Here is a 25,547-nt window from a genome sequence, read left to right on the forward strand (position 1 = left end):
AGGAGGAGATAGGTTTTAACTGTTTTTCATATAATTCAAAATGGTGGGAGATCTAAAGGTCAGAGGTCAAAAGTCAGAGTGTGAAAGTTGTTCAGCATGAAGAGACGCATGTGTGCATCGAAGTTTCATGGCTGTAGGTCAAACAGGGCATGAGTTGTACCTGTTCAAAGTTGGCATTTTCAACTGAGTGCTATAGCGCCACCTTTTGACGAAAGATTGTGAGATTTATTTTTTGATCGTTTTTCATGACCATCTACGAGAGAGAGAGAGAGAGAGAGAGAGAGAGAGAGAGAGAGAGAGAGAGAGAGAGAGAGAGAGAGAGAGAGAGAGAGAGAGAGAGAGAGAGAGAGAGAGAGAGAGAGAGAGAGAGAGAGAGAGAGAGAGAGAGAGAGAGAGAGAGAGAGAGAGAGAGAGAGAGAGAGAGAGAGAGAGAGAGAGAGATGGAAACGGAATAGATTGAAGATAGAAACGGAATAGATTGAAGAGAGAGATACATGGAAACGGAATAGATTGAAGAGAAAGACATGGAAACGGAATAGATTGAAGAGAGAGAGAGCCATGGAAACGGAATAGATTGAATCATGTTTTTTGCAATTCAACTTAAATGAGTGTGCATCAAGTGAGGCTTGAACCAGCAACCTTGCGGTCGTGAGGCACTCTTAGGTAGCTGCAACACTACCTATAGTGCTATAGCTTTGTCCAGGCTGATGTTGTCTGTTGAGGATGACAAACGCTTGCCTTCTGTCATGACCCAAGCCCCTGTTTCACTAACACTAAGATCACTCGTTCACAAACCATTTACCAATGAAGAAATTGTACATCTCCTCACAAGCAAAACTAGTGAAAGTAGCCGATATACAAGCTCACAAACCATTAAAGGAGCTACACCATGAATTTAAAAAATAATAATAATATTTGATATCGTATTGTTTATGTCCCTCAAACGTTTTTCAAAAGGTTTGAGCCTAAATCAAGCCTCAGATATACTCATTCCAACTAACTTCTCTCTGGCTTATAAAGCACTTTCACCTGCAATACCACATTGTCCTGTTTGGCACGGGGCGCTATTGAGCCAGTTTGTATGCATGTCATGTCCTGGTTCTGTGTGGAAAAAGTAAAAAAAAAAAAATAAGAAAAAATGAAAAAAAAAAAAAATGAAAAAAAAAACATTTTTTTTTTTTTTTTTTTTTTTTTTTTTTGGTTAGAACTGAAAAACGGGAGGAATTGTTCCCAGACGTGACGTAGGGTGGGGGAACAAATCTGACGGACTGTTTTCAGACCAATTTACATGAAAACCACAGATAGCCTATGAAAGCCTGCATGCTCGAAGTCGGGTATTTGTTGGAACAGAAGAGAGGTGGGGGAGACCAAAAACACACAAAAATGAAGAAAAAGTTAAAATTCATGGTGTAGACCCTTTAAAAGTTGTCAGATTGTACATCGGCTATTTTCACAATGAAGTATGTTATACATTGAAAAAACATACTCTCATTGCTATCTGAAAAGTTGTGAGATTGTAGATCAGCTGTATGTAAAAAACACTCAATTAAGTATTTCATGTTATCTTCAACAATTGCAGATGTATTCATTGATACTCATGTTGTGTGAAATGCAACTTAGATGAAGTCTGCACCAAGTGAGGCTTGAACTGGTGACCTTCAGGTTGTGGGGCACACATTTAAGCGAGAAGCCACCAACAGACAAGAACCTGTGAAAGGAGATCACACAGATGATACAGTTTCACGCAAATAGCTGAAAAATCCTGGGTTTAAGTGTTTTTCAAACTGCTCAAGATTGCGGACAATCTAAGGGCGGTGCTTACTGGTCAACGTGATAGATGTGTTCCTCATTAGTCAAGGCACATGTGTAAGCAGGTCTAATGGCTGTCGGCCAAACGAGGCATGACTTTTGCCTGTTTAAAGTTTCCATTTTCAAAAAATTGCTATAGCGCCCCCGTTTGACCAATTGGAGTAAGATTGGTTTCAGTGATACTTGGAATGGCCCTTTACATTTCTGCAAAGTTTCAAAGAATGGTAAGTCTGCATGTATGTGTTAGGGGCAGATGAATAATTGTCATAAAACTGCAATATTCATTGGCTCATTAAAGCTTCATTTTTTCACTTATGGAAAATATTTTGCAAACGTTTTTTGGCATAGGTCCAAAGTTCATGTGTAACAAGTTTCGTGCAGATTACTCAAAAATCCCAGGAGGAGATATGTTTTAACTGTTTTTCATATAATTCAAAATGGTGGGAGATCTAAAGGTCAGAGTTCAAAAGTCAGAGTGTGAAAGTTGTTCAGCATGAGGAGACACATGTGTGCATCGAAGTTTCATGGCTGTAGGTGAAACAGGGCATGAGTTGTACCTGTTCAAAGTTGGCATTTTTCAATTGAGTGCTATAGCGCCACCTTTTGACGAAAGATTGTGAGAATTATTTCTTGATCGTTTTTCATGACCATCTATCATATGGCCGAGTTTCATAAAAAGCGACTGCACGGTTCAGCCAGAACTGCCAAAAGTGGCAGAAGAAACGGAATAATCTGAATAACAAAACGGGTCCATGCTGGAAGCCTGGCCCCGTAATGATAATTTCATAAACATTTGTGTGATTCCAGAAGTCTTCACCACAGACCAGAGTCTCCAACACCCAGCTGTGTGTCTATGAAGAGTGATCAGTCTAAGAATTTCCCTTTGAACTTCAGTAATGAACCTGGACCTTCAAACACAAAGTAAGATCACTGATATCTGTGAACTGTGACTAAAAAATAAAGAATCCACATAGAAATAATTAAATATAAACTTGTTTTACGTTGGTTGTACTTAACAAAAAAAAAGAAAAAAGAAACATGCAGTAATTTGATAGATGACAGGTTTCAAAGGGCTTCAAAGATCACCTTTGCCCTTAAAAAAAGTTGACATCTCATATTTGTCAATATCATTATATTATAATTTCCATGCTTTTATGTCATCTTGTTGGGGTAGCAGTCTCTCCTGCCTGTCAGAAATCACTCTCATGTCTCCATCTTGTTGACAATACAGGATTTGAAGAAAAAAAAAAACTAATATTACAACTAGTTAGAGTTTAAAGTACATAGTTTATTAACACAATTGAATAAGAGTAGCCAGTTATTTTCTTTACTGCTGTTGTACCCTACAGGCTCACCTGCCAGTGAGGACAAAAATGGAAGTGTCTTAATCAGTAAAAAAAAATAGACAATTTATATCTTTATAATATATGAATGAAAAATGTCTGAATATACCATATAGTTCCATGACAGAGTGGAGATTATTATTGTACATCAACACAATGCAGTGTGAACATATCAATGATGTTAAATGTCATATACGCATGCAGGCGCATTTGGCCACGCATGTGCAGTAACGTCAAAAACTCGGGCCGTAGAGTTAAACAGAGGTTCGGAAAAAGGGTATTAAACGGCTCGAATTTGGGTAAAGTGAAAAACGGACGTCGGTGTTCCGTGCACATGCTGATGGTCAATGGCCGTGCGCAAATACAGATCAATTGCTCCAGGCACTGAGGAGAACCGGGCAGAAGAGATTTTGGGGATGCACACACTCACAGAACTTTGTAGAATTATAGGATGTAGATATGAAATACTATTATATAGTAATACATTGTCTTCATCTCCACAGAGAGAGGAAGAGGAGTGGTTGTGTTGTGACAGAGCAAGCGTCCAGGTGTTCATTGTGTGAGGAGGTTCTGACAGATCCAGTCTCTACCAGCTGTGGACACTGGTTCTGCAGACAGTGCATCTCTGTCTGCAGAACCTCATACTGGGACCAGTCTGCTCCAACAGGACACTATGGCTGTCCCCAGTGTGGAGAGACAATCAGAACCACACCCGGACTGAAGATACCCAGTCAAACCACACCTGGACAAAGTAAGACTGGACAGAATTTGCACTAATTAAAATGGCATGTTAATAAATTGAATGCTGAAATTGCAGAAATCATAGTCAGACTAAATATTCAAATTATTGTCTTTATCAATATCAAAGTGAACATGAAACTAAACAACTATCAACTCTGGACAAAAACGACTGATCTTGTGTTGTTACTTTTGGCTGTTTTTCTTAACAAATTGGATATGTTCTGGAGGGCATTTAATTAGTAATGTGTGCATGTGTTCTGTAAAGATGTAAAGTTAAAAATGTACCAGAAGGTTTAAAACGTAATTGTTTCTCTCATTTCAGATGTCAGCCTGCAGGATGATTTGAATGATTATAAGATAAGTTTGAACCGTCTTGATGATGTGAAAGACCACATGACGGAAGAGTCTGGAACCTCCCTCACCAGCACCTACACAGAGCTCTACATCACAGAGGGAGAGAGTGAAGGGGTTAATAGCCAACATGAGGTGATACAGCTTGAGACAGCTTCCAAGATGAAGACCTTCCATGACACACCAATCAACTGCTGTGACATCTTTAAACCCCTCCCTGGCAGAAAGACACCCATCAGAAGAGTTCTGACCAAGGGCATCGCTGGCATTGGAAAAACATTCTCTGTGCGTAAGTTCACTCTGGACTGGGCAAAGGGTTTGGAAAATCAAGATATAAATCTCCTGGTTCCTTTTTCATTCCGGGAGCTGAACTTGGTCAGAGATGAGCAGTACAGTCTTCTCACACTGATCCATGATTTCCACCCAACATTAAAGAAGGTCACAGCAGAGCAGCTCGCTGTCTGGAAAGTTGGCTTCATCTTTGATGGTCTGGATGAAAGCAGGTTTCCATTGTTCCAAAACAATGACATTGTTTCTGATGTCACGGTGACATCATCAGTGGATGCTCTGTTGACAAACCTAATCAATGGGAATCTGCTCCCCTCAGTCCTCCTCTGGATAACTACCAGACCTGCAGCAGCCAATCAGATCCCTCCTACATGTGTTGACATGGTGACAGAAGTACGAGGGTTCACAGACCCCCAGAAGGAGAAGTACTTTAGGAAAAGAGTCGTTGAAGAGAAGCTGGCCGACAGAATCCTCTCACACTTGAGGACTTCAAGGACCCTCCACATCATGTGTCACATCCCACTCTTCTGTTGGATCATTGCTACCGTTCTGCTGGACATGTTGAAGACACACACAATAGGGCAGCTGCCCAAGACCCTGACTGAGATGTGCTGCCACTTCCTGTTGGTTCAGACAAAGAGAAAGAAGCAGAAGTATAACACCCATGATGTGAAAAAGAAAGAGAAAGAAAAAGAAAAGGGGACTCAACAGCACCTCATGGAGACTGACAGTGATGTTCTTCTGAAGCTGGGAAGGCTGGCATTTGAACATCTGGAGAAAGGTAGCATCATGTTCTACCAAGAAGACCTGGAAAAGTGTGGCCTTGATGTGAAAGAAGCCTCGCTGTACTCAGGAGTGTGCACAAAGATCTTCAAAAGAGAGAGTGTGCTGTTCCAGAAAACAGTCTACAGCTTTGTTCATCTGAGCATCCAGGAGTTTATGGCAGCAGTCTACCTGTTCCACTGTTTTACAAAGGATAGGAACCAGGCGGTTTGGAACGATGTTGTTGTTGACTGGAACGATGTTGTTGTTGACTGGAATGGTGGTGGTGTGGTTGAGACATTTCTTGGTGCTAGTGTTGATTCCCTGGATGAATTCCTGAACAAAGCCACCACTAAAGCCCTGGAGAGTAAAAATGGCCACTTGGACCTCTTTGTCCGCTTCCTTCATGGCCTCTCTCTGGAGTCCAACAGGAGTCTGTTAGGAGGCCTACTGGGTCAGATAGAGATCAGTCCAGAGAGCATCCAGAGAGCCATCAACAACCTGAAGGAGTTGAGAAACGATGCCTCTCCTGACAGATGTATCAACATCTTCCACTGTTTGATGGAGATGAACGACCACTCAGTACATCAGGAGATCCAACAGTACCTGAAGTCAGAGAACAGAACAGAGAAACTGTCTGAGACCCAGTGTTCAGCTCTGGCCGTCATGCTGCAGACGTCAAAAGAGGTTCTGGAAGAGTTGGACCTGGACAAATACAACACATCAGAGGGGGGGAGAAGGAGACTGATCCCAGCTGTGAGGAACTGCAGAAAGGCTCGGTTAGTAGTCAAGTGAATAGAAACATCCTAGAGTCAATCTGACATTACAGTTAACACTATAATTAGAAATGAAGGTTGACATAAAAGATCCAATCATACTGTCTGTCTCTCAAGTAGTGACTAGTGGTATTGTGTGTATGTCCAAATAAAGGCCAGACCACAATAAAGCAGGGTAAAAACTAAACTAAGAGTCTAAAAGCCCTGCTGGTTACCCCCACCAGACCAGTGGTTTGAACCCACTAACATTGCCATGCTCTCAGTAGTGGAACTTAAAATAAAAATGACAACATAATTAGTATTTTCAATGGGCCTCATTCACACAGCTCTTAACATTTCTGCTATATTCTTTAGTGTAGGTTTGCTTGTAAATAAAGAGCCACGTGTGATTCATGAGGGTGCAATACGTTAGTCCGACAGCGCATTCCTCCGACAGCGCAGTGCTCCGACATTAAACAGTAAACCCGAACCAAACCCGCACCCTAACCCTAACCGCACGCGGATGCCACATAGTCGGAGAAAAGGTCTGTCGGATTAACGCATGCCTCCCGATTCATGAAAGGCTGTGTAAAGCCTTGATTTGTACGCGTTGCATCAGATGATGAATTCCACCAAATCAAATGTGCATTCATCATCTGCATTGTTCCACGCCCCTTTTAACACCATAAAAGACAACCTAAATACCCAACATTAAAACCGCTTCACCGTGGTGAAAGCACTCTGTAGTACAAGTTCAAAGGCGTCACTTGTCAAAAAGAAAAGGTCTACAAGCTTACAATGCTTTGCATCGTTGGTAGCATGAAGGTGAACCTGTGGAATGTGGAAAAATTTCCTGGCAATATTTTTAAAGATATGATGTTTTGGTTCCAAAGTGTTGGACCTGACGGCTGAATAAAATTGCCATTACCAATGCTGTAGTACAGCTGAATATCCATGGACAACTTATAAACAACATATGTTTGTCCAAGCTCCAGATTCAATCATTGTATTGCAACTGCCACAGTTCACCAGTTGAGCTTCTTTACTCCGTTAAAGGGACAAGGGACATTATTATTTTTATTGTTTTGATTGCTGGTCTCTGCCAGCTTGTTTGTAAAGCTTTTACACATTGTTGGCAGTAAATATGCCATGTATTTGCTCATTCTCACTTTATTCATTTCACACCTTCAACTGCTAGTTGAAATCATTGATATCAAAATTGCGATCTTCCTCTGACTCGTCGAAAATAAGCACAACAAGAGCGTGCCTTCATCATCATCAATCATCATTGTTGGACAGCCACTTCAGAGGCTCTGTACAACTATGTATAATGATAGTATGATAAGGTTAGCAAGGAATATCACTTCAAACACTAGCCATGCTTTGTATGGAGAATATAGGTTGCTGCCTTCAGGAAGGAGATACGGTGTTCCTACATACAATAAGGTCAAACTGAAGAGGTCCTTTGTCCATCAGACGACACTGAGGCTTAATCAGGATTTATAGGCCAAGGGTAGGCTGAGAGGTGGACATTGCTCTTGTCTTTGTATGTATGTATGTATTTTGTGTTGTGTTTTTTTTTTTTTTCTTGTGTAATGTCAAATGTGTGAACTGTTATTGTTGCATACATGGCTGCTGGGTCGCAAGACAAATTTCAGTGTGAACTGACAATAAAGTATTATCGTATCGTATCGTATCGTATCATTAGAATGGCCCAAATTGATTAACATTTCATATACGCTTTGTATTGCGTTTTACATTTATTTTGTCTTAATTTGAAGAGTTTAATTCTCAAAGAGGCAGACCATTAGGATACATTTATTTTTCAAAATAAAGTGACAAATATCGTCCAAAAATTGCCTAATAAAAACATTTGACGATTGGACTCAAACAATCGCCGACAGACGACTCCAACCTTAGTACACACAGAACAACAGAAGAACTCAAGTCCTCAAACTATTCATATGTGTCCTCTTTATGAGTTATTCTACCATGAAAACAGACCATACCATATGAGAAATGGACCATACCATTAGTGAAGGGGTGTACAGAGGATGGCTTTTTAAACAGTTAGCTTGGTTACTCAGATTACTTACATTACATTAACGTTCATCTGTTGTTTACTTCCCTGTTCTTTGATCATACTTAAACTGTTTATGTCTGTATAACTAGATACAGTAGGAGATCTCTTAGTTAAAGGTAGGGTAAGTGATTTTCTTTGGTTAAAATAAATGTTAAATAGCTTTATATTCTGATAGTACTCATTGCTATAGAGTGTTTGTTCAGTAAAAGGAGTCTCCTTGTCTCTCCAGCTCTTTATAAAACAGAAAATGTATTTTCGTTTCAGTTTAATTTCCAATGTTATCCAATCAGGATAGAGAACTCAATCAGGATATAGATTAAACAAGTGAAATTGTAACTGATGACACCAAGAAATGAGCAGGCAAAATTGGAACTCGAACACTTTCAAAATGAAGCTTAAAAATACTACTTTCTCCTGATTGGCTGAGATTTTGACACCTACCGGAAAATGTATTTTCTGTTTTTTAAAGCGCGGGAGAGACGGGGAGACTCCTGTTACTGAACAAACACTCTATAGAAATGATTACTATCAGAATATAGTGCTTTAACCTTTTAACAAAATACTTTTTGTTTTAACCAGAAATATCACTTACCCTACCTTTAACTTCCATGACAGTGAACTAGGTGTAATTTGTTTTGATAGTCTCTTATTTAATCTGTATTTACAGACTTGTTGGCTGTAACCTCAGACTGACAGAGGTTGAAGTTGTGGCTTCAGCTCTCAGCTCTAATCCTTCTCATTTGAGAGAATTGGACCTCAGCGAAAACTTCCTGGACTCAGGACTACTGGACCTGCTCTTTGCTGGACTGAAGAGTCTGCACTGTAGACTGGAGATTCTAAGGTGAGATACATTTACACGATTTATTTTGATGAGGGGTGTGCACAGATATTCGGTTAACCTACTAAACCTCCTATAATTTGACAAACCTCTGTCATCAGTGGTGGTGTCATGGTGAAGCTGCCCGGTTCTCCTCACTGGCTGGAGCAATTGCTCTGAATTTGCACACAGCCATTGACCGTTTATTATTAGCGTTTATGTGTCAAACAATGGGAGATAACGTTGCCAGGTTTCGTGTGAGAAACAAGCAACAAGGTCTACAATAACCCCAAGTTTGCAACTACTTTTGCCTGCACCCTTCACCGGGTATGGTCTAGTATGTTTAATTGAGATGTATACATGTTTTCCCATATTGCTGTCATGTCTTAATAAAATTATGCTTTTAACAAGCAAAATAAACTGGGGCCGATCACCTAGGGCTCGGGCACACAAGGGAGACGGTGAGCACCCACTTTGATTGCGCTGGTCGGACGGTTAAAATACTTTATAACATGTGCACTGATACCTGGTGGTCTTATACCACGTAATTCTGTCATTCAAACTCTCTCTCTGTAATCTTCAATGTCTGATTATGAATTCCTTAACTATTAATGCCACTTGCTATCATCCGCCAATAATACAATTTTACAACTTGAAATGTAGATTATTCACTCTGTTTGTCTTTGTCGCTCTCCGTCTCTCTTTCTCTCTCTCCCCGTCTCTCAAAGCCGTAGAGAGAGTGTGGTAGCTAGAGGTCCTTGATCATCACTTCGGGTGGGTTGGCATAAGAACGTACGTCCAGTCGTGAAGGTTACATCATACAAAGGTTTATTTAGAAGAGAAGTTACAGTCTTAGAAAGTTAGCAGGCAGCATAAGCAGCTATTGTGTGATCCCAAATATCTCTGTCCTCTCTCCTCTGTGTGGCCCTAATATATCGTTTCAGGGGCTCGGGGAACCTCCCTATCTCCTCCTTCTCAAAACAGAAAGCAGACAAACATGTTGATGTTCCCCCTTTGCCAATATGTAAATGAAATTAGCCTGATATCATCTTCACCTCTGTACACATTCTGCATGTATTCTAGTGGTGACTTTTTCCCTAGATTCGCTGTCTTCTGGCTAACACTCTTCCCTTCCAATTAACCAATTAACATTGCCTCACTCTCACTAGCTTGTTCTCTCCCTACATAGGAATGTGGAGCTACAACTGTTCGCTGTCTTTCTCTACTTCCTTCATATCTTTTAAGGAAGGGGAGATTGTCTGCTTTTAACCCTTTCTTCTCCCACACAATATATAGCGCCTGTCCAAAAAGCTCTCCATCTCACAGTAAACACTCTAGTCTCTTCATTAAGGGGTTAAACTTGGTCGTGCAGCTGTTTGTGGTGCTGGGTGCACTGATATGTGAACGCATTTATAACGTTACATGCCAATGAAGTTTTACCAAGGCAAGGGTGATTATCGGGGCCTGTCCCTCTGATCTGCACAGTGCTGGTCACCTGCAGCTGGCATCGTTCACTTCCCAGTGCAGTGAGTGAATCTAGATACTCAAGCTACAGACACACACTGTCTGTTTGCAAAAAGAGAGTTTGCAAAGTTTGGATTGCTTTGTTTGATGGGAAAGCGTTGTGATGGAGAAATCTCATCCAATATAAACACCTGGATGTGACTCGCCCATGTTACCTCGTAGCCTACTGCCCGCTGCCTCTGTGATACGTTTTTAAATAAATAATACATTATTTACTTTGAGTTGGGAACATGGAGAATGCAGGCTAGAATGCGCCCTAGACAAAGCCCGATTTTATTTTATTTTTCTCTGCCATATATTATAATATATGGCATAAATATGGTATATAATATATGGTATAATTTGTTTTGATAATCTCTTATTTAATCTGTATTTACAGACTTGTTGGCTGTAACCTCAGACAGACAGAGGTTGAAGTTGTGGCTTCAGCTCTCAGCTCTAATCCTTCTCATTTGAGAGAATTGGACCTCAGCAAAAACAACCTGGACTCAGGAGTACTGGATCTGCTCTTAGCTGGACTGAAGAGTCTGCAAATTCTAAGGTAAGATACATTTACCAGATTTATTTTGATCACTTCTGTTTTATTATATACTGTATTATGTGAATATATTATGAATGCTGTGGTGAGAATGTATTAATAAGAACGATCTCATGGGAGCCCAAGCCTACCTCCATGTCCTGCCATGCTGAGATACAGTATTACACTATCGTTGTTGGATGTATTTTGTCAGATCTTCATCATCTTCTAGTTTTGATTATTTATATTGATATTAATGGGTACAAGCGTCCATTTCAGTAATAGGGATTTCACTAGATGACCACCCTTAAAAAGTTACCATATGAGAAATGGACCATACCATTAGTGAAGGGGTGTAGAGAGGATGGCTTTTTAAACAGTGAGCTTGGTTACTTTGATTACTTACATTACATTAACTTCCATCTGTTGTTTACTTACCTGTTCTCTGTTCATACTTAAACTGTTTATGTCTGTATAACTAGATACAGTAGGAGATCTCATAGTTAACTTCCATGACAGTGAACTAGGTGTAATATGTTTTGATAGTCTCTTATTTAAACTGTATTTACAGACTTGTTGGCTGTAACCTCAGACAGACAGAGGTTGAAGTTGTGGCTTCAGCTCTCAGCTCTAATCCTTCTCATTTGAGAGAATTGGACCTCAGCAAAAACAACCTGCAGGAATCAGGACTACTGGATCTGCTCTTAGCTGGACTGAATAGTCTGCACTGTAGACTGGAGATTCTACGGTAAAATACATTTACCCGATTTATTTTGATTAGGGGTGTGACTGTGCGCAGATATTCAGTTAACCTACTAAACGGGGCTGCCCTTACTAATCGTTTTCAAAATAATATTTCGTTATCGTATATATGTTTAATTGGAGATATATATGTTTTTTTCCCCATATTGCTGTCATCTCTTAATAAAATGATGCGTTTAACTCTTTAACTCCCAGAGCATATACACAATCTACCCCCTTCCCTGCCAGAGAATAACATTGCAAAAATAGGTAAAATGTGAATTTTGTCTCCGTTTATTTTTTAACATTGAAGTGAATGGAGCAGAAAATCTTCGCATCGCGTTATCTCCTGCTTCCTTTGTGATAAAAAAAAAATTAAAAAAAACATTTAAAAAAATATATATATTAATTTTTTCAAAAGTCTCGTTAATCTCGTTGATGGCTGGCTGTGCCATGCGGAGAAAAACGAGAAATCTCGTCAATGGCAGGAAAAGAGTTAACAAACAAAATAAGCAGGGGCCGATCACCTAGGGCTCGGGAACCCACGGGAGACAGTGAGCACCCACTTGGAATGTGCCGGTCGGACGGTTAAAATGCTTTATAACATGTGCACTGATGTGTCATTCAAACTCTCTCTCTGTAATCTTCAATGTCTGATTATTAATTCCTTAACTATTAATGCCAGTTGTTATCATCCGTCAATAATCCAATTGTACAACTTGAAATGTAAATTATTCACTCTGTTTGTCTTTGTCACTGTCCGTCTCTCTCTCTCCCCGTCTCTCAAAGCCGTAGACAGAGATAGAGAGGGAGAGAGAGAGCGAGTGAGAGAGGTTAGCGCCTGTCCGAAAAGCTCTCATCTCACAGTAAACACTCTAGTCTCTTCATTAAGGGGTTAAACTTGGTCACTTAGCTGTTTGTGGTGCTGGGTGCACTGATACAGTATGTGAACACATTTATAAAGTTACATGCCAATGAAGTATTACCAAGGCAAGGGTGATTATCGGGGCCTGTCCCTCTGATCTGCACAGTGCTGGTCACCTGCAGCTGGCATCGTTCACTTCCCAGTGCAGTGAGTGAATCTAGCTACTCAAGATACAGACACACACTGTCTGTTTGCTAAAAGAGCAAAGTTTGGATGACTTTGTTTGATGGGAAAGCGTTGTGATGGAGAAATCACATCCAATATAAACACCTGGATGTGAATCACCCATGTTACCTCGTAGGCTACTGCCCGCTGCCTCTGTGATACGTTTTTTTGAAGAAATAATCCAGCGTTTACTTTGAGTTGAGAACATGGAGAATGCAGGCCAGAATGGGCCCTAGACAAAGCCTGATTTTATTTTATTATATCTGTCTCTGCCATATGTTATAATATATGGCATATATATGGTATATAATATATGATATCATTTGTTTTGATAATCTCTTATTTAATCTGTATTTACAGACTTGTTGGCTGTAACCTCAGACAGACAGAGGTTGAAGTTGTGGCTTCAGCTCTCAGCTCTAATCCTTCTCATTTGAGAGAATTGGACCTCAGCGAAAACACCCTGGACTCAGGAGTACTGGATCTGCTCTTAGCTGGACTGAAGAGTCTGCACATTCTAAGGTAAGATACATTTACCAGATGTATTTTGATCCCTTTTTATTTTATTTTAATTATATACTGTATTATTTGAATATATTATGCTGTGGTGAGAATGTATTAATAATAATAATGATATCATGGGAGCCCAAGCCTACATCCATGTCCTCCTATGCTGAGATACAAAATTACACTCGTTGTTGGATGTATTTTGTCAGATCTTCATCATCTTCTAGTTTTGATTATTTATATTGATATTAATGGGTACAAGCGTCCATTGCAGTAATACGGATTTCACTAGATGACCACCCTTAACAAGTTACCATATGAGAAATGGACCATACCATTAGTGAAGGGGTGTACAGAGGATGGCTTTTTAAACAGTGAGCTTTGTTACTCAATGTTACTTACATTACATTAACTTTTCATCTGTTGTTTACTTCCCTGTTCTCTGATCATACTTAAACTGTTTATCTCTGTATAAATAGATACAGTAGGAGATCTCTTAGTTTACTTCCATGACAGTGAACTAGGTGTAATTTGTTTGATAGTCTCTTATTTAATCTGTATTTACAGACTTGTTGGCTGTAACCTCAGACAGACAGAGGTTAAAGTTGTGGCTTCAGCTCTCAGCTCTAATCCTTCACATTTGAGAGAATTGGACCTCAGCGAAAACAACCTGGACTCAGGACTACTGGATCTGCTCTTTGCTGAACTGAAGAGTCTGCACTGTAGACTGGAAATTTTAAGGTAATTTACATGTACCTGATTTATTTTAATTAGGGGTGTGCGCAGATATTCGGTTAACCTACTAAACGTGTCTGCCCCTACTGTTAAAAAGTTGTGCAGGTACAATGGTGATCTACACGAGCATGTGGTATTTTTCTCCTTCCTATGAAACATCTTTCTGAACTCTGTAGATCTGAATTCCTAATATTCACCATTGTGATGGAGAAAACATTTGGGGTTGATAAACTCATTGATATAGTTTATTATTTGGTCTAAAGTTTAAAAAGGATCAAATAACTCAAGACCTGACAAAGACCTATGAGACACAGAGAGCAGGAACATCCTCAAACATTTAAAATGACATTCATGAAAAACATTAGGATAGCCTTGTTCATTTGTAGCAATTTATAGATGATCTTGCAATGTACTTTTCTCATTTTATTTTGAAGGATCAGTCTGAAACGGAAGCCTATTTTTGTCTCAACTAATCACAAGTACAAAATTGTACTTAAGTACAGTACTTGAGTAAATGTATTTAGTTACTTTACACCACGGGAAGCCTGTTCATGTAACTACATTTCTTATTTCTAAACAATGTTTTCAGATACATATTTTAGTGTACTCTTTAAGTTTAGAATGAGTAATACACTGTCTGGACGTCATCTTGAATGAGATTCGAAATGGCGTAGCGCTGTATAATTTACATCAGGTGTGTTTGGAGGAACATGCAGCTATGGGGATCACACAGGTGAATGAAATGAAGATTCATATTTATGCACAAGTTCTTGCTTATGTCAGGAAGTAATTCAAATTGGCCTTTTAGGGACTTTTAACATAAGAATACACTCAGGTCATTTTCCAAGTTTGACGTTGGTCTGTCGGACAGTTCTCAAGATACCTGAACTACAGACGTACTTAAAATAAATACATGAGTGTTTGATGGTAGTAACAGCCTTGTTTGTATGTGTGTGTGTGAACTGAACTTCAGAATCTTGAGAATCTGTCTTTGTTTTCTTTCTTGTTTCATTGTATTCTTGTTGTATTTTCTGTCTTTTCTTTTCCTTTTTTCCTTTCCATATCTTGGGTCACTAGTCCAAAACCCTGACAGTCCATCACGGCCAGGTCCAGGTTCTCAATCTAGGAATAATGTATATACAACGTGTTTTATGTATTGTTTTCTTTTTTTTTGTTCATCTGGTGTTTCATTCTTCATTCAGACTGGCTCAGTGCATGTTGACAGAGAGATGCTGTGAAGTTCTGTCCTCAGCTGTAAACTCTCATCCCTCCCTAAGAGAGTTGGACCTGAGCCTCAACATGGTGAATGATTCAGTTCTGGAGAACTGCATGTGAGTAGACTTGGACTGTGTCCATGTTGGATAGTACAGTGAATGTGCAGTATTTCCCTCATGTGTCTCTTAACGGTGGATTCACTCTGACACAAAGTCACAAATAGATGCAAATATGTATGTATATTTAGTTAATACTTTAACCAACAAACAAATAAGGTTATATATATATATATATATATACAGATCCTTTTCAAAAAGTTAATTTTCTCCGTAATATAATTCGAAAAGTTAAACTTTCATATATTCTATATTCATTGCCATAAAAAAAGGATATAAAATACAGAAATGTGGACCATCTGAAAAGTATGTTTATTTATGCACTCAATAATTGGTCTGGGCTACTTTTGAACAAATGATTTCATCAATGGGCGTGGCATGGAGGTGATCAGCCTGTGGTTCTGTTGAGGTGTTATGGAAGCCCAGGTTTGCTTTGATAGCAGCCTTAGGCCACATCCACACGGAGACGTTTTCAAAAATGTCACAGAGTCGTTTTCAAAAAGTTTACCGTACACACGGAATCGTCTCAAGAAATGTGTGTGTCCACACGAAACCACTGAAAACACCACAAACCTAAAACGCTGTAGTATATATGTCCGGCCTGTGGGTGGTGCTGTGGTGGAAAGCAACTAAGTACATTTAATCAAGTACTGTACTTAAGTACAATTTTGAGGTATTTTTTAGGTATTTCCAATTTTCAATACTTTTACTTCTACTCCACTTCAGAGGAAAATATTGTACTTTTACTCCACTACAATTATTTGAACGCTTTAGTTACTAGTTACTTTGCAGATATAAATCATTACATTATAAAACATACATTATTTGCCCTATTTTACATAGTCTATTTGAAAATAGCCGATCTACAAGCTCACAGCGGGCATCGTTACGCATTGTGAGCTTGTAGATCAGCTATTTTCAAACATTTCAGTACTTTAAGTATATTTTGATGCCAATACTTTTGTACTTTTACTTTGATTGAACTCAAGTAACATTTGAGCACAGGCCTTTTACTTGTAACAGATTATTTTTATATTGTGGTATTGCTACTTTCACTTAAGTAAAATATCCGAGTACTTCTTCCACCCAAATGAATTTGACCCACTGCTGGTCAACTATAGTCGAGATAGGTTGCGAGCGTCCTCACTACCGTCCTGGCTGAATTCAACCGGGTATTTGTACTTTCTCTATTTTTCTTTCTCTATCTACAACCTGTACATCTACATAAACGTTCAGATTTCAAATATAAAGTGCTTAACTCATGGCCATGGATGTTACAATTCACTTCGAGTGGGTATAAGTACCCGCATCTTCCGTATTGTTCAATAAAAAGCGTTTTAATCCGATCGGCGGCCATTTTCTCATAGAGTTATAATGTATCAGAGTGCAATACTCCTCCCAACCGATAGGGTCGCGTAAATGAAAGCCAATGGAGAAAATTCGAATTTTTATTGAACAAGATAGGTGTATTTATGCGGACCCATACATAATTGTAACATCTGTGGCCATGGGGTCAGCACTTTATATTAGAAATTTGAACTTTTATGTAGATGTACGGGTTATAAATGGAGAAAGTGTAAACACCAGGGTGAAGTTCATCCATGACCGTCGTAACAGATGACCGTCATGTGATCCATGGCTGGCCAACAGCAAGGCGTTTGTTTTCATTCTTATAAGACCGCATGGCTCATTTATATGCACGTGAAAATACTTTAAAAAGTAACTAAGCGGAAAGTAACTAAGTACATTTACTCCATGTCCACTTGTTGCTGACGAGTCTAGTGTCTCTCACACCTTCCTCTTGACAAAACAACGTCTATTCTCTGTGGGGTTCAGGTCAGGTCAGTTGTCTGGTCAGTTAAGCACAGTAATACCATGGTCAGTACACCAGTTACTAGTAGTTTTGACATAGTGGGCAGGTGGAAGTTCTGCTGGAAAATGAAATCAGCATCTCCATAAAGCTTGTCAACGTACGGAATATGTTATACGGAAATAATAAGACATATCCAACATAGTAAACTTGCATTAAGAACAAGATATATCTGCATAGTAAACTTGCATTAAGAACAAGATATATCTGCATAGTAAACGTGCATTAAGAACAAGATATATCTGCATAGTAAACTTGCATTAAGAACAAGATATATCTAGGGGCACGGTGGCGCTGTCGCCTCACAGCTAGAAGGTCCTGGGTTCGATTCCCGCCAGGGACGCTGTGGGCGCTGGGGGCGTGTTCTCTCCTCCACGTCATCGGCGCCCATACCCTAGGTGGGGTTGGTGAAAGGGCCTACTCTGTGTGGAGTTTGCATGTTCTCCCCGTGTCTCCTAGGGTAGTTAATACCCTCACAAAAACATGTAGTAATCCTGGTCACTATACTGCCTCCCCCTGGTCAGCCGGGGCGCCTGATGGAGGAGAAGGGAACTGGTTGGAATAACGTGTTCCTTCCACGCGCTACGTCCAACAAGGGAAACTCCCCCCTGTCGGGTGATAAGAAGCGGCCTGCTTGCTCCTCATGCATTGAAGGAGGCATGAGCTTCAGCTTGGGCTCTCCCTAGGCTGGCAGAGGGTCGGTAGTGCCCAGGATTACATAGGCAATTGGCACTGGGTGAAAAAATGTGGGTTACAAAATCGTGGGATAAAAATTATAAAAAAAGAAAAAAAAGAACAAGATATATCTGCATAGTAAACTTGCATTAAGAGCAAGATATATCTGCATAGTAAACTTGCATTAAGAACAAGATATATCTGCATAGTAAACTTGCATTAAGAACAAGATATATCTGCATAGTAAACTTGCATTAAGAAGGGATAAAGGAGAGTGGAGTGCTAGGGGTTAAGGTGGAGTCTGAGGAGGTGATGAGATCCAAACTGGGCAGCAGTGAGTATGTCTGGATGGGCTGCAGGGCCAAGATAATGATAGGAGAAACACTGTAGTGTCAGGTAGTGGAGACGTTGTGTTAGACAGTTAGACATTGATGCATTGTTGTTCTATTTCCTACAGAGTGAAACATGGAGGAGAAGATTGGCTTAATCCTAGAAAATGTGAGTATCTGTCTGTCTGTGTCAATAACACATTAACATTTTATACACTGTTTTATAGTGGGTTGGCCCCTCCCCAGATACTGTCCTGAAAACTCTTCAGTAGAGCTTCTAGGGAATTCAGGAATTCAGTTTCTCTGCTCTTGGCCCGGTCCTTAACCCATTAAGACCTGGAAAGCCTATACGTTGTTATACCTTTAAAACCAGGAAAGCATCTGTGTCATTTTAGGTTTTGCTATGTATATAGGAACATGAATCTTTTTATTTATTTTGAATAAAACATTTAAGTTTTTCAGAAAACTAAGGTCATATGGGTTGACAGAAACAATGGGCCTCATTCACTAACCTGGTCATAAATAAGGTGTATATCCTGGTCATAAATAAGGTGTATATCCTGGTCATAAATAAGGTGTATATCCTGGTCATAAATAACATATATATATTGGGATAAGTCAATTCTAACATGTGATTCATGAAAGAGGGTTCAGAGCCATGATTTGTGCGTATCACAGGTGTATCATTTGTGTTCTAAAGTCACTAGTGTGCTCCCGTGTAGATCCTTTGTATTGTTCCACGCCCCATTTAACACCATAAAAGGCAACCAGAAATAACCCACGTGAAGAAAAAAAAACAGATCTGCCAAATTACAACGTGTCAAGTCGCACCACATTGACAACTTGTACATCTGTTCTGTCTGGAAGTGAGTCCCTCGATCGCACGATGGATCAGCTGAACGTTAATAAAGTAATGCTCTCATAATGACAATAAGAAGTTATAAAGTTTAACCCCACCACCAAATAATAGGTTAACACTCTACCCGCCGGGCCCGTAGCCTACGGGCCGATAAATCCAACTGTAAAGCGCCGATCCCGTAGCCTACGGGCCGTGGTGATTTTTCCTTCTTTTCTAAAAAAAAAGTTTTTTTTCAATTTTCTACACGGACCATTTCATTGTAACACCACCGGAAACAGAATCATTCGGGATTCCGGTTTTGCCGATGCCGTCAGCCCTCGTTCTAATGACGAAACTGAAACTCATTTTTCTCCTTGTTGTTTTCTTCTCCTCGGCGATCACTGTTTAACATAAACCGTTCTAACTACAACATGGAGGCACCGTTTGACACGCGCTCTTCAGTGGTAGAAGCAGGCAGATGTCTGCGATGTTTACAAAAAGTGCACGGCTCAATTTTAAGGATTTTAACAAGGTCTATGGCGATGTGAAAAAAACAAAAAACAACAATAAAACGTTGCCACTGGTGAGTACATTATGAGATTAACCTCTGGCGGTCAATGTGTTAATAAAACGTGGAAAGGATATTATAGAAGCCTTTTCTATTAAATAATGCTCACATTTGACTGAGGTAACATTTTGACGCTGGAATCCAGGAACACCGAGATCCGATTATGGACCAGAACACACTTTATTGATTACTGAGGACAAACCTGTCCTTAGGATTAACAACATATCCTGTCCTACGTCAGAATGGTGAATGGATATTATGGACACAGATTTCATCCATACTGTATCCTCATCAGATCATAAGATATAAGTTTGATGTGATGTGGTCAATATTATAAATTAATAGTGCAACATATGTTGTTGGCATGAAAGTCCAATATGTGAAACTGTGGCCACATTTGCAGAAATGGAAAACACGCAGAGGGACCTAATAATTCAGCTCTAAATGCGTCAACTGAAAATAAATACTCGGTTGAATTTGCATCATGTCTATAATATGCATCTAAGCAATAGATCTCTTTTTTTTTTACACATTTTGGGCACATAAAAACATTATTTGAGGTTTGGCACTATTGTCATTGATTTTTCATGAAGAATAAGGCATTCTAATAACATATATGAAAGGTTTGAGGCATATAAGTCTGTTCCTGAGCAGACATGAGTTTGAGTGTCCGCCCAAATTCACCGTCAAAAAAAGATGAATGAATACTGAACGTGAGAAGTCACGTATATGCACATATATGTACAAAATATGTGAGGACCTGAGCTTAGTGAATGAAACCCAATGCCTCACAACTCATCACAACGCCTCTCATTGTGACACGTTGTGAGCTTGTAGTTCAGCTATATTTGAAACAAAATTTGCCTATCTAACAATTCACAACGAGTCACATTGAGACAGGTTGTAAGCTTGTAGATCAGCTGTATTTCAAACATAAAATGAGCCAATCTACAAACTCACAATACATTGCATCATGACCAGGGTTTCCGCAAGGCACTTTTTGGGCCGGCCACCTTGACCGACAGGATTATATTTTACCGGCCAAAGAATGAAGTGGGCTAGTAATATCTATCTACTCTATCATGCAGAGGTGTCGCTTTCCAAACAATAACTGAATAAAGTGGGCGTTATGAACAGCTTGCGTGACTACGTCACACAGTATAAACACATTAATATATGTTTTGGGCCCTACATCTCATTCAACCTTAATATGCAAAACCTACAGCTTTTGTTTTGTTTTGTTAATGTTAATTATGTCATCATGAATAATGGCACAAGGAAGGTTCATTACTTGCCTGCAATGTATGTGTGTCACCACTTTGTCCAAAGCAGACAGACAGACATAAAATAGTCTAATAACAGCATTTTCCCAATCGGCCACGGTGGCCTGTGATCTTTATAATTAACGGCCAATTAAATATTACATTTAATTGGTAACTACCGGCTAACGGAAACCCTGATCATGACGTGTGGTGAGCTTTTAGATAGACTATTACAAATAAATTAAAATTGCTGATCACAACTTGTCGCATTGTGATAGGTTGTGAGCCGATCTACAAGCTCACATCATGTTGTGTTGTGAGCTTTTACATCAGCTATATTACAAGAAATAGCAGATCTACAAGCTTGCAAAGCCTCGCATTATGATGCGCTATGAGTTTTGGCTATATTTCAAAAATAGACGATCTACAAGCTCACAACATGTTGCAATGTGACAGGTAGTGAGTTATTTCAAACATCAACAAGTAGAAGATCACGCTCATCCAAAGTCATTTAAAAAGCCAGATGCAGAGCAGAACTCTGCACTGGAATAATTATGATCCATAAGTTAAATGGTTTATTACCATCATGAATGTGATGTTTAAAGCCTGCTGGATCTTCCTCAGACCTCAATATATCAAACATAACAAAGATAGCCGATCTACAAGCTCAAAAGGATCACATTGTGACACGTTGTGAGCTTGTTTTGTTTGGCTTTGTTTAAAACTCAAAAGTAGAAGATCTACAAACTCATGAGTTACATTGTGACAGGTTGTGAGCTTGTAGATCAGCTGTATTTCAAACATAAACTCACAATATGTTGTTTAACGTGTGATGAACTTTTATATGGACTTTTATGTTTTCTAAACAGTGGATCTACAAGCTCACAACTTGTCACATTGTGACAGGTTGTGAGCTTGCAGATTGGATTGTAGATTATCAATAATTGATATAAATAAAATAAGATCTACAATCTCACCATGCGTCACATCATGATTTGTTGTGAGCTTTTAGATCGGCTATATTAGAAAATAAGGTAAAAATAGCCGATCTACAAGCTCAAAATGGGTTGCATTGTGACGAGTTCTGAATTTGTATTTCAGCTATATTTGAAAAATACCACAAGCACACAACGTGTCACATTATAACGCGTTGTGAGCTTGAAGAAAGTAAAAAATAGCTAATCTACAAGCTCACAACACCCCATATTGTGTACTTTTTAATTAATTAATTAATTAATTAGTATACAATATGGGGTATTATATTGGAAAAATAGCCGATCTACAAGCTCACAACGATTGCATATTATGCAATCGTTGTGAGCTTGTAGATCGGCTATTTTTCTAATACAAAACTATCCGATCTATCAATTTACAACGAGTTGCATTGTGACACATTGTGAGCTTGCAGATTGGGTTGGTGTAAAATAAAACAAATAGCCGATCTACGAGCTTACAATGCCTTGCATCATGACAGGCTGTGAGCTTGTAGATTGGCTATATTTCAAAAACAGCGGATCTACAAGCTCACATGTTGCAATGTGACATGTTGTGAGCTTGTAGATCGGCTTGTAGATGTAAATACTGCAGTACAGAAAAACATTAAAAAATAGAATGTACATAATAAATAGGAGATCTACAAGCTCACAACGCCTTGCATCATGACACGTTGTGAGCTTGTAAATCAGCTTGTAATTCCTCCATATTTTAAAAATAACTAAAATAGACGATCTACAAGTTAGCAACACCTCACACCATGGTGTGAGGTGTTGCTAACTTATAGATGCTGAATGTTTTCTATGTAACACAGTGGTTTACAAACTGGGACCCAGGGGGGTCCCCAAATTATTGTGGGGGGTCCCCAGATGATTATCTTAATGTGTAACATTGTTTTCTCACTCAACAGTAAACATACAACATACAGTATAAGTGTATACAGGGTATCTGCACATTTATAATGTCACAATTTAAGGACTTTTAAGACCTTTTTAACACCAAATTGGCCAAATTGTCAAATATTACGCCAAAAAAAAGGCAAATATTGTGAAAATAGACGATCTACAAAATAGCCGATCTATAAGTGGTAGATCAGCTATAAATATACTATAAAATATATCTACAAGCTCACAACGCCTTGTAGATCGGCTATTTTTTTACAATATTTATATGTGGAACCGAGTCAAACTAAATGTAATGCCTCAACTCCTACAACTACCCCACCCTGACAAGTGCTTGTCAGAGTGGGGGGTCCTCAGTTCAAATATGATTATTTTGCGGGGTCCCCAATTCAAATATGATTATTTTGGGGGGTCGCAGCCATTAAAGTTTAGGAACCTTTGATGTAACAGATGTGTATATTTTCAGAGGTGTAAAGTAACTAAGTACATTATTTTACTCAAGTACTGTACTTAAATAACATTTTGAGGTATTTTTTACTTTACTGGAGTATTTCCTATTTTCAGTACTTTTATTTCTACTCCAGTAACTCCACTACATTTGAAAGGCATATTGTACTTTTACTCCACTACAATTATTTGAAAATTGTACTTACTAGTTACTTGGAGGATTTTGATTATTCTTACAAAACATACATTAACTACATTAACAGCCCTATATACAGTACATTTCGGCCATTTGAAAATAGTCGATCTATAAACTCACAATGCGTCTCCATGCAACACATTGTGAGCTTGTAGATCTGCTATTTTCAAAAGATTTTTATACAATTTATACATTTGAAAACTTGTGAATTGGGACATTCTGTATAATGAGTACTTTCTACTTTTGGTACTTTAAGTACATTTTAATGGCGATACTTTTGTACTTTTTCACAAGTGCATTTTGAATTCCGGACTTTTACTTGTAACAGAGTATTTATACATTGCAGTATTGATACTTTTACTTAAGTAAAACATGTGAGTACTTTTCCACATTGATGTCATTTCACATAAACTTAATGTAAACATTTTCTCACAGAAAGTCACTTCTCACCTGGAGGCTTTAAGACATTCTGACTCACATTTTACTGTGTTGTCGTCAGGCAGAAACCTTGTATCTCTGACACGTTGTGAGCTTGTAGATCTGCTGTTTACACTATTTTAATGTTTTTAAAATGATATTAAGAAAATAAATGAAATGTTTTGGACATACAAGGTTTCCAGCCGACAGCGACGCCGACGTGTGTGTGTGTGTGTGTGTGTGTGTGTGTGTGTGTGTGTGTGTGTGTGTGTGTGTGTGTGTGTGTGTGTGTGTGTGTGTGTGTGTGTGTGTGTGTGTGTGTGTGTGTGTGTGTGTGTGTGTGTGTGTGTCAGTCAGTGAATGATGTATTTAATGTTTACTGTGTTGTTTTTCTCATCAGATTTCCATCCTCTCACACTGGACACAAACACAGCACACAGACGCCTCTCTCTGTCTGAGAACAACAGAAAGGTGACATGGGGACAGCTTCAATCATATCCTGAACATCCTGACAGGTTTGATGAATGGGATCAGGTTCTGTGTACAGAGGGTCTGACTGGACACTGTTACTGGGAGGTAGAGTGGAGTGGAGGGGTTTCTATAGCAGTGACTTACAGAGGGATCAGCAGGAAAGGAGGTGGTTATGACTGTATGCTTGGATACAATGACAAGTCCTGGAGTCTGGAATGTAGAGATGGTAGTCATGGTAACAGTTACACTGTCAGACACAATAGTAAGAACACTGTCCTCCCTGTCAGTCCCTCTGGCTCCAACAGAGTAGCAGTGTATCTGGACTGGCCTGCTGGGACTCTGTCCTTTTATAAAGGGTCCTCTGACTCACTGACACACCTGTACACCTTCCAGAACACATTCTCTGAACCTCTCTATGCTGGGTTCAGGTTATCCTCCTACTCCTCCTCCTCCTCCTCCTCCTCCTCCTCCTCAGTGTGTCTGTGTGAGCAGAGACCATGGTCACCATGGTTACTCAACATGTTTGAGTGAGTGCAGGTTGTCATGGTTACCACTGTTGCCAGGATACTGTGAGACTAGCTGAGTCTGACGTCATGGACTCCATATTTGGGCATGATTGACTCGTCATGACATCACGGTGACATCATCATGATGAAGTAATAAGCATCACAGTGTTTCTCTAACGTTGTCATGTCAACGACCCCCAATGTATTAGACCTTTGACCCCGGACCCCCTTAAGACAAGATTTGTGCTAAAAATGTTACAAATGATAAAATCCTGAAATAGCAGATCTACAAGCTCACAACGCGTCATTACGGCACATTGTGAGCTTGTAGATCGGCTATTTTCTAACAGCGAAGTAAATGATGGTTGAAGTGGTTACACTGATTTTGATGCTGTATATTTAATGATTTAGCTTAGGACCCCCTGGTACCCCCTCAAGGACCCCCGGGGGCCCCTGGACCCCACTTTGAGAACCAGTCGTCTCTAAATCACTTTAACCACGTTACCCTCTGTATATATTGGCTATTTGAAAGTAGCAGATCTACAAGCTCACAACGTGTCACATCGCGACACATTGTGAGCTTGTAGATCTGCTACTTTAAAAAAAGTCCCTGGCACAAATAAGTTCAAATGGGGGTCCCTGGCACAATTATGTTCAATTGGGGGGTCCCTGGCACAAA

The 25,547-nt window shown here is 39.4% G+C and overlaps 2 protein-coding genes across 4 annotated transcripts in view; both read left to right on the forward strand.

Moving 5' to 3' along the window:
* LOC311062402 (uncharacterized protein) overlaps window positions 1–25,547 on the forward strand; it is a 700,443-nt gene that overhangs the window by 115,820 nt on the left and 559,076 nt on the right. Inside the window, exon 23 of the mRNA XM_084081416.1 lies at window positions 2,617–2,730. Within this exon, the coding sequence (XP_083937542.1) occupies window positions 2,617–2,730 (114 nt within the window). The remainder of the gene's footprint in view (window positions 1–2,616; window positions 2,731–25,547) is intronic.
* LOC311062412 (protein NLRC3-like) lies at window positions 4,243–25,379 on the forward strand. 3 transcript variants are annotated; one of them, XM_084081430.1, is made up of 6 exons: window positions 4,243–6,073; window positions 8,800–8,973; window positions 13,896–14,069; window positions 15,266–15,394; window positions 18,397–18,437; window positions 24,292–25,379. In XM_084081430.1, exons 1-6 carry the CDS (start codon window positions 4,287–4,289, stop codon window positions 24,891–24,893), a joined length of 2,907 nt encoding a protein of 968 aa, XP_083937556.1. In that variant the 5' UTR covers window positions 4,243–4,286; the 3' UTR covers window positions 24,894–25,379. The 3 variants fall into 3 exon arrangements, with proteins under 3 accessions (XP_083937556.1, XP_083937555.1, XP_083937557.1); XM_084081429.1 differs by lacking the exon at window positions 8,800–8,973 and adding an exon at window positions 11,562–11,738; XM_084081431.1 differs by lacking the exon at window positions 8,800–8,973 and having other exon boundaries at window positions 4,244–6,073.

The sequence above is a fragment of the Gymnoscopelus microlampas genome, assembly GCF_963454915.1.
Source record: "Gymnoscopelus microlampas genome assembly, chromosome: 15".
Taxonomy (NCBI): domain Eukaryota; kingdom Metazoa; phylum Chordata; class Actinopteri; order Myctophiformes; family Myctophidae; genus Gymnoscopelus; species Gymnoscopelus microlampas.

Excerpts from the sequence above, each read along its gene's own strand:
- LOC311062412 (XM_084081429.1), top strand. The coding sequence starts at position 4,287 with ATGACGGAAGAGTCTGGAACCTCCCTCACCAGCACCTACACAGAGCTC. Across the intron at positions 14,070-15,265 it reads TGTAGACTGGAAATTTTAAG|ACTGGCTCAGTGCATGTTGA; the intron begins GTAATTTACATG and ends TTCTTCATTCAG. Across the intron at positions 15,395-18,396 it reads TCAGTTCTGGAGAACTGCAT|AGTGAAACATGGAGGAGAAG; the intron begins GTGAGTAGACTT and ends TATTTCCTACAG.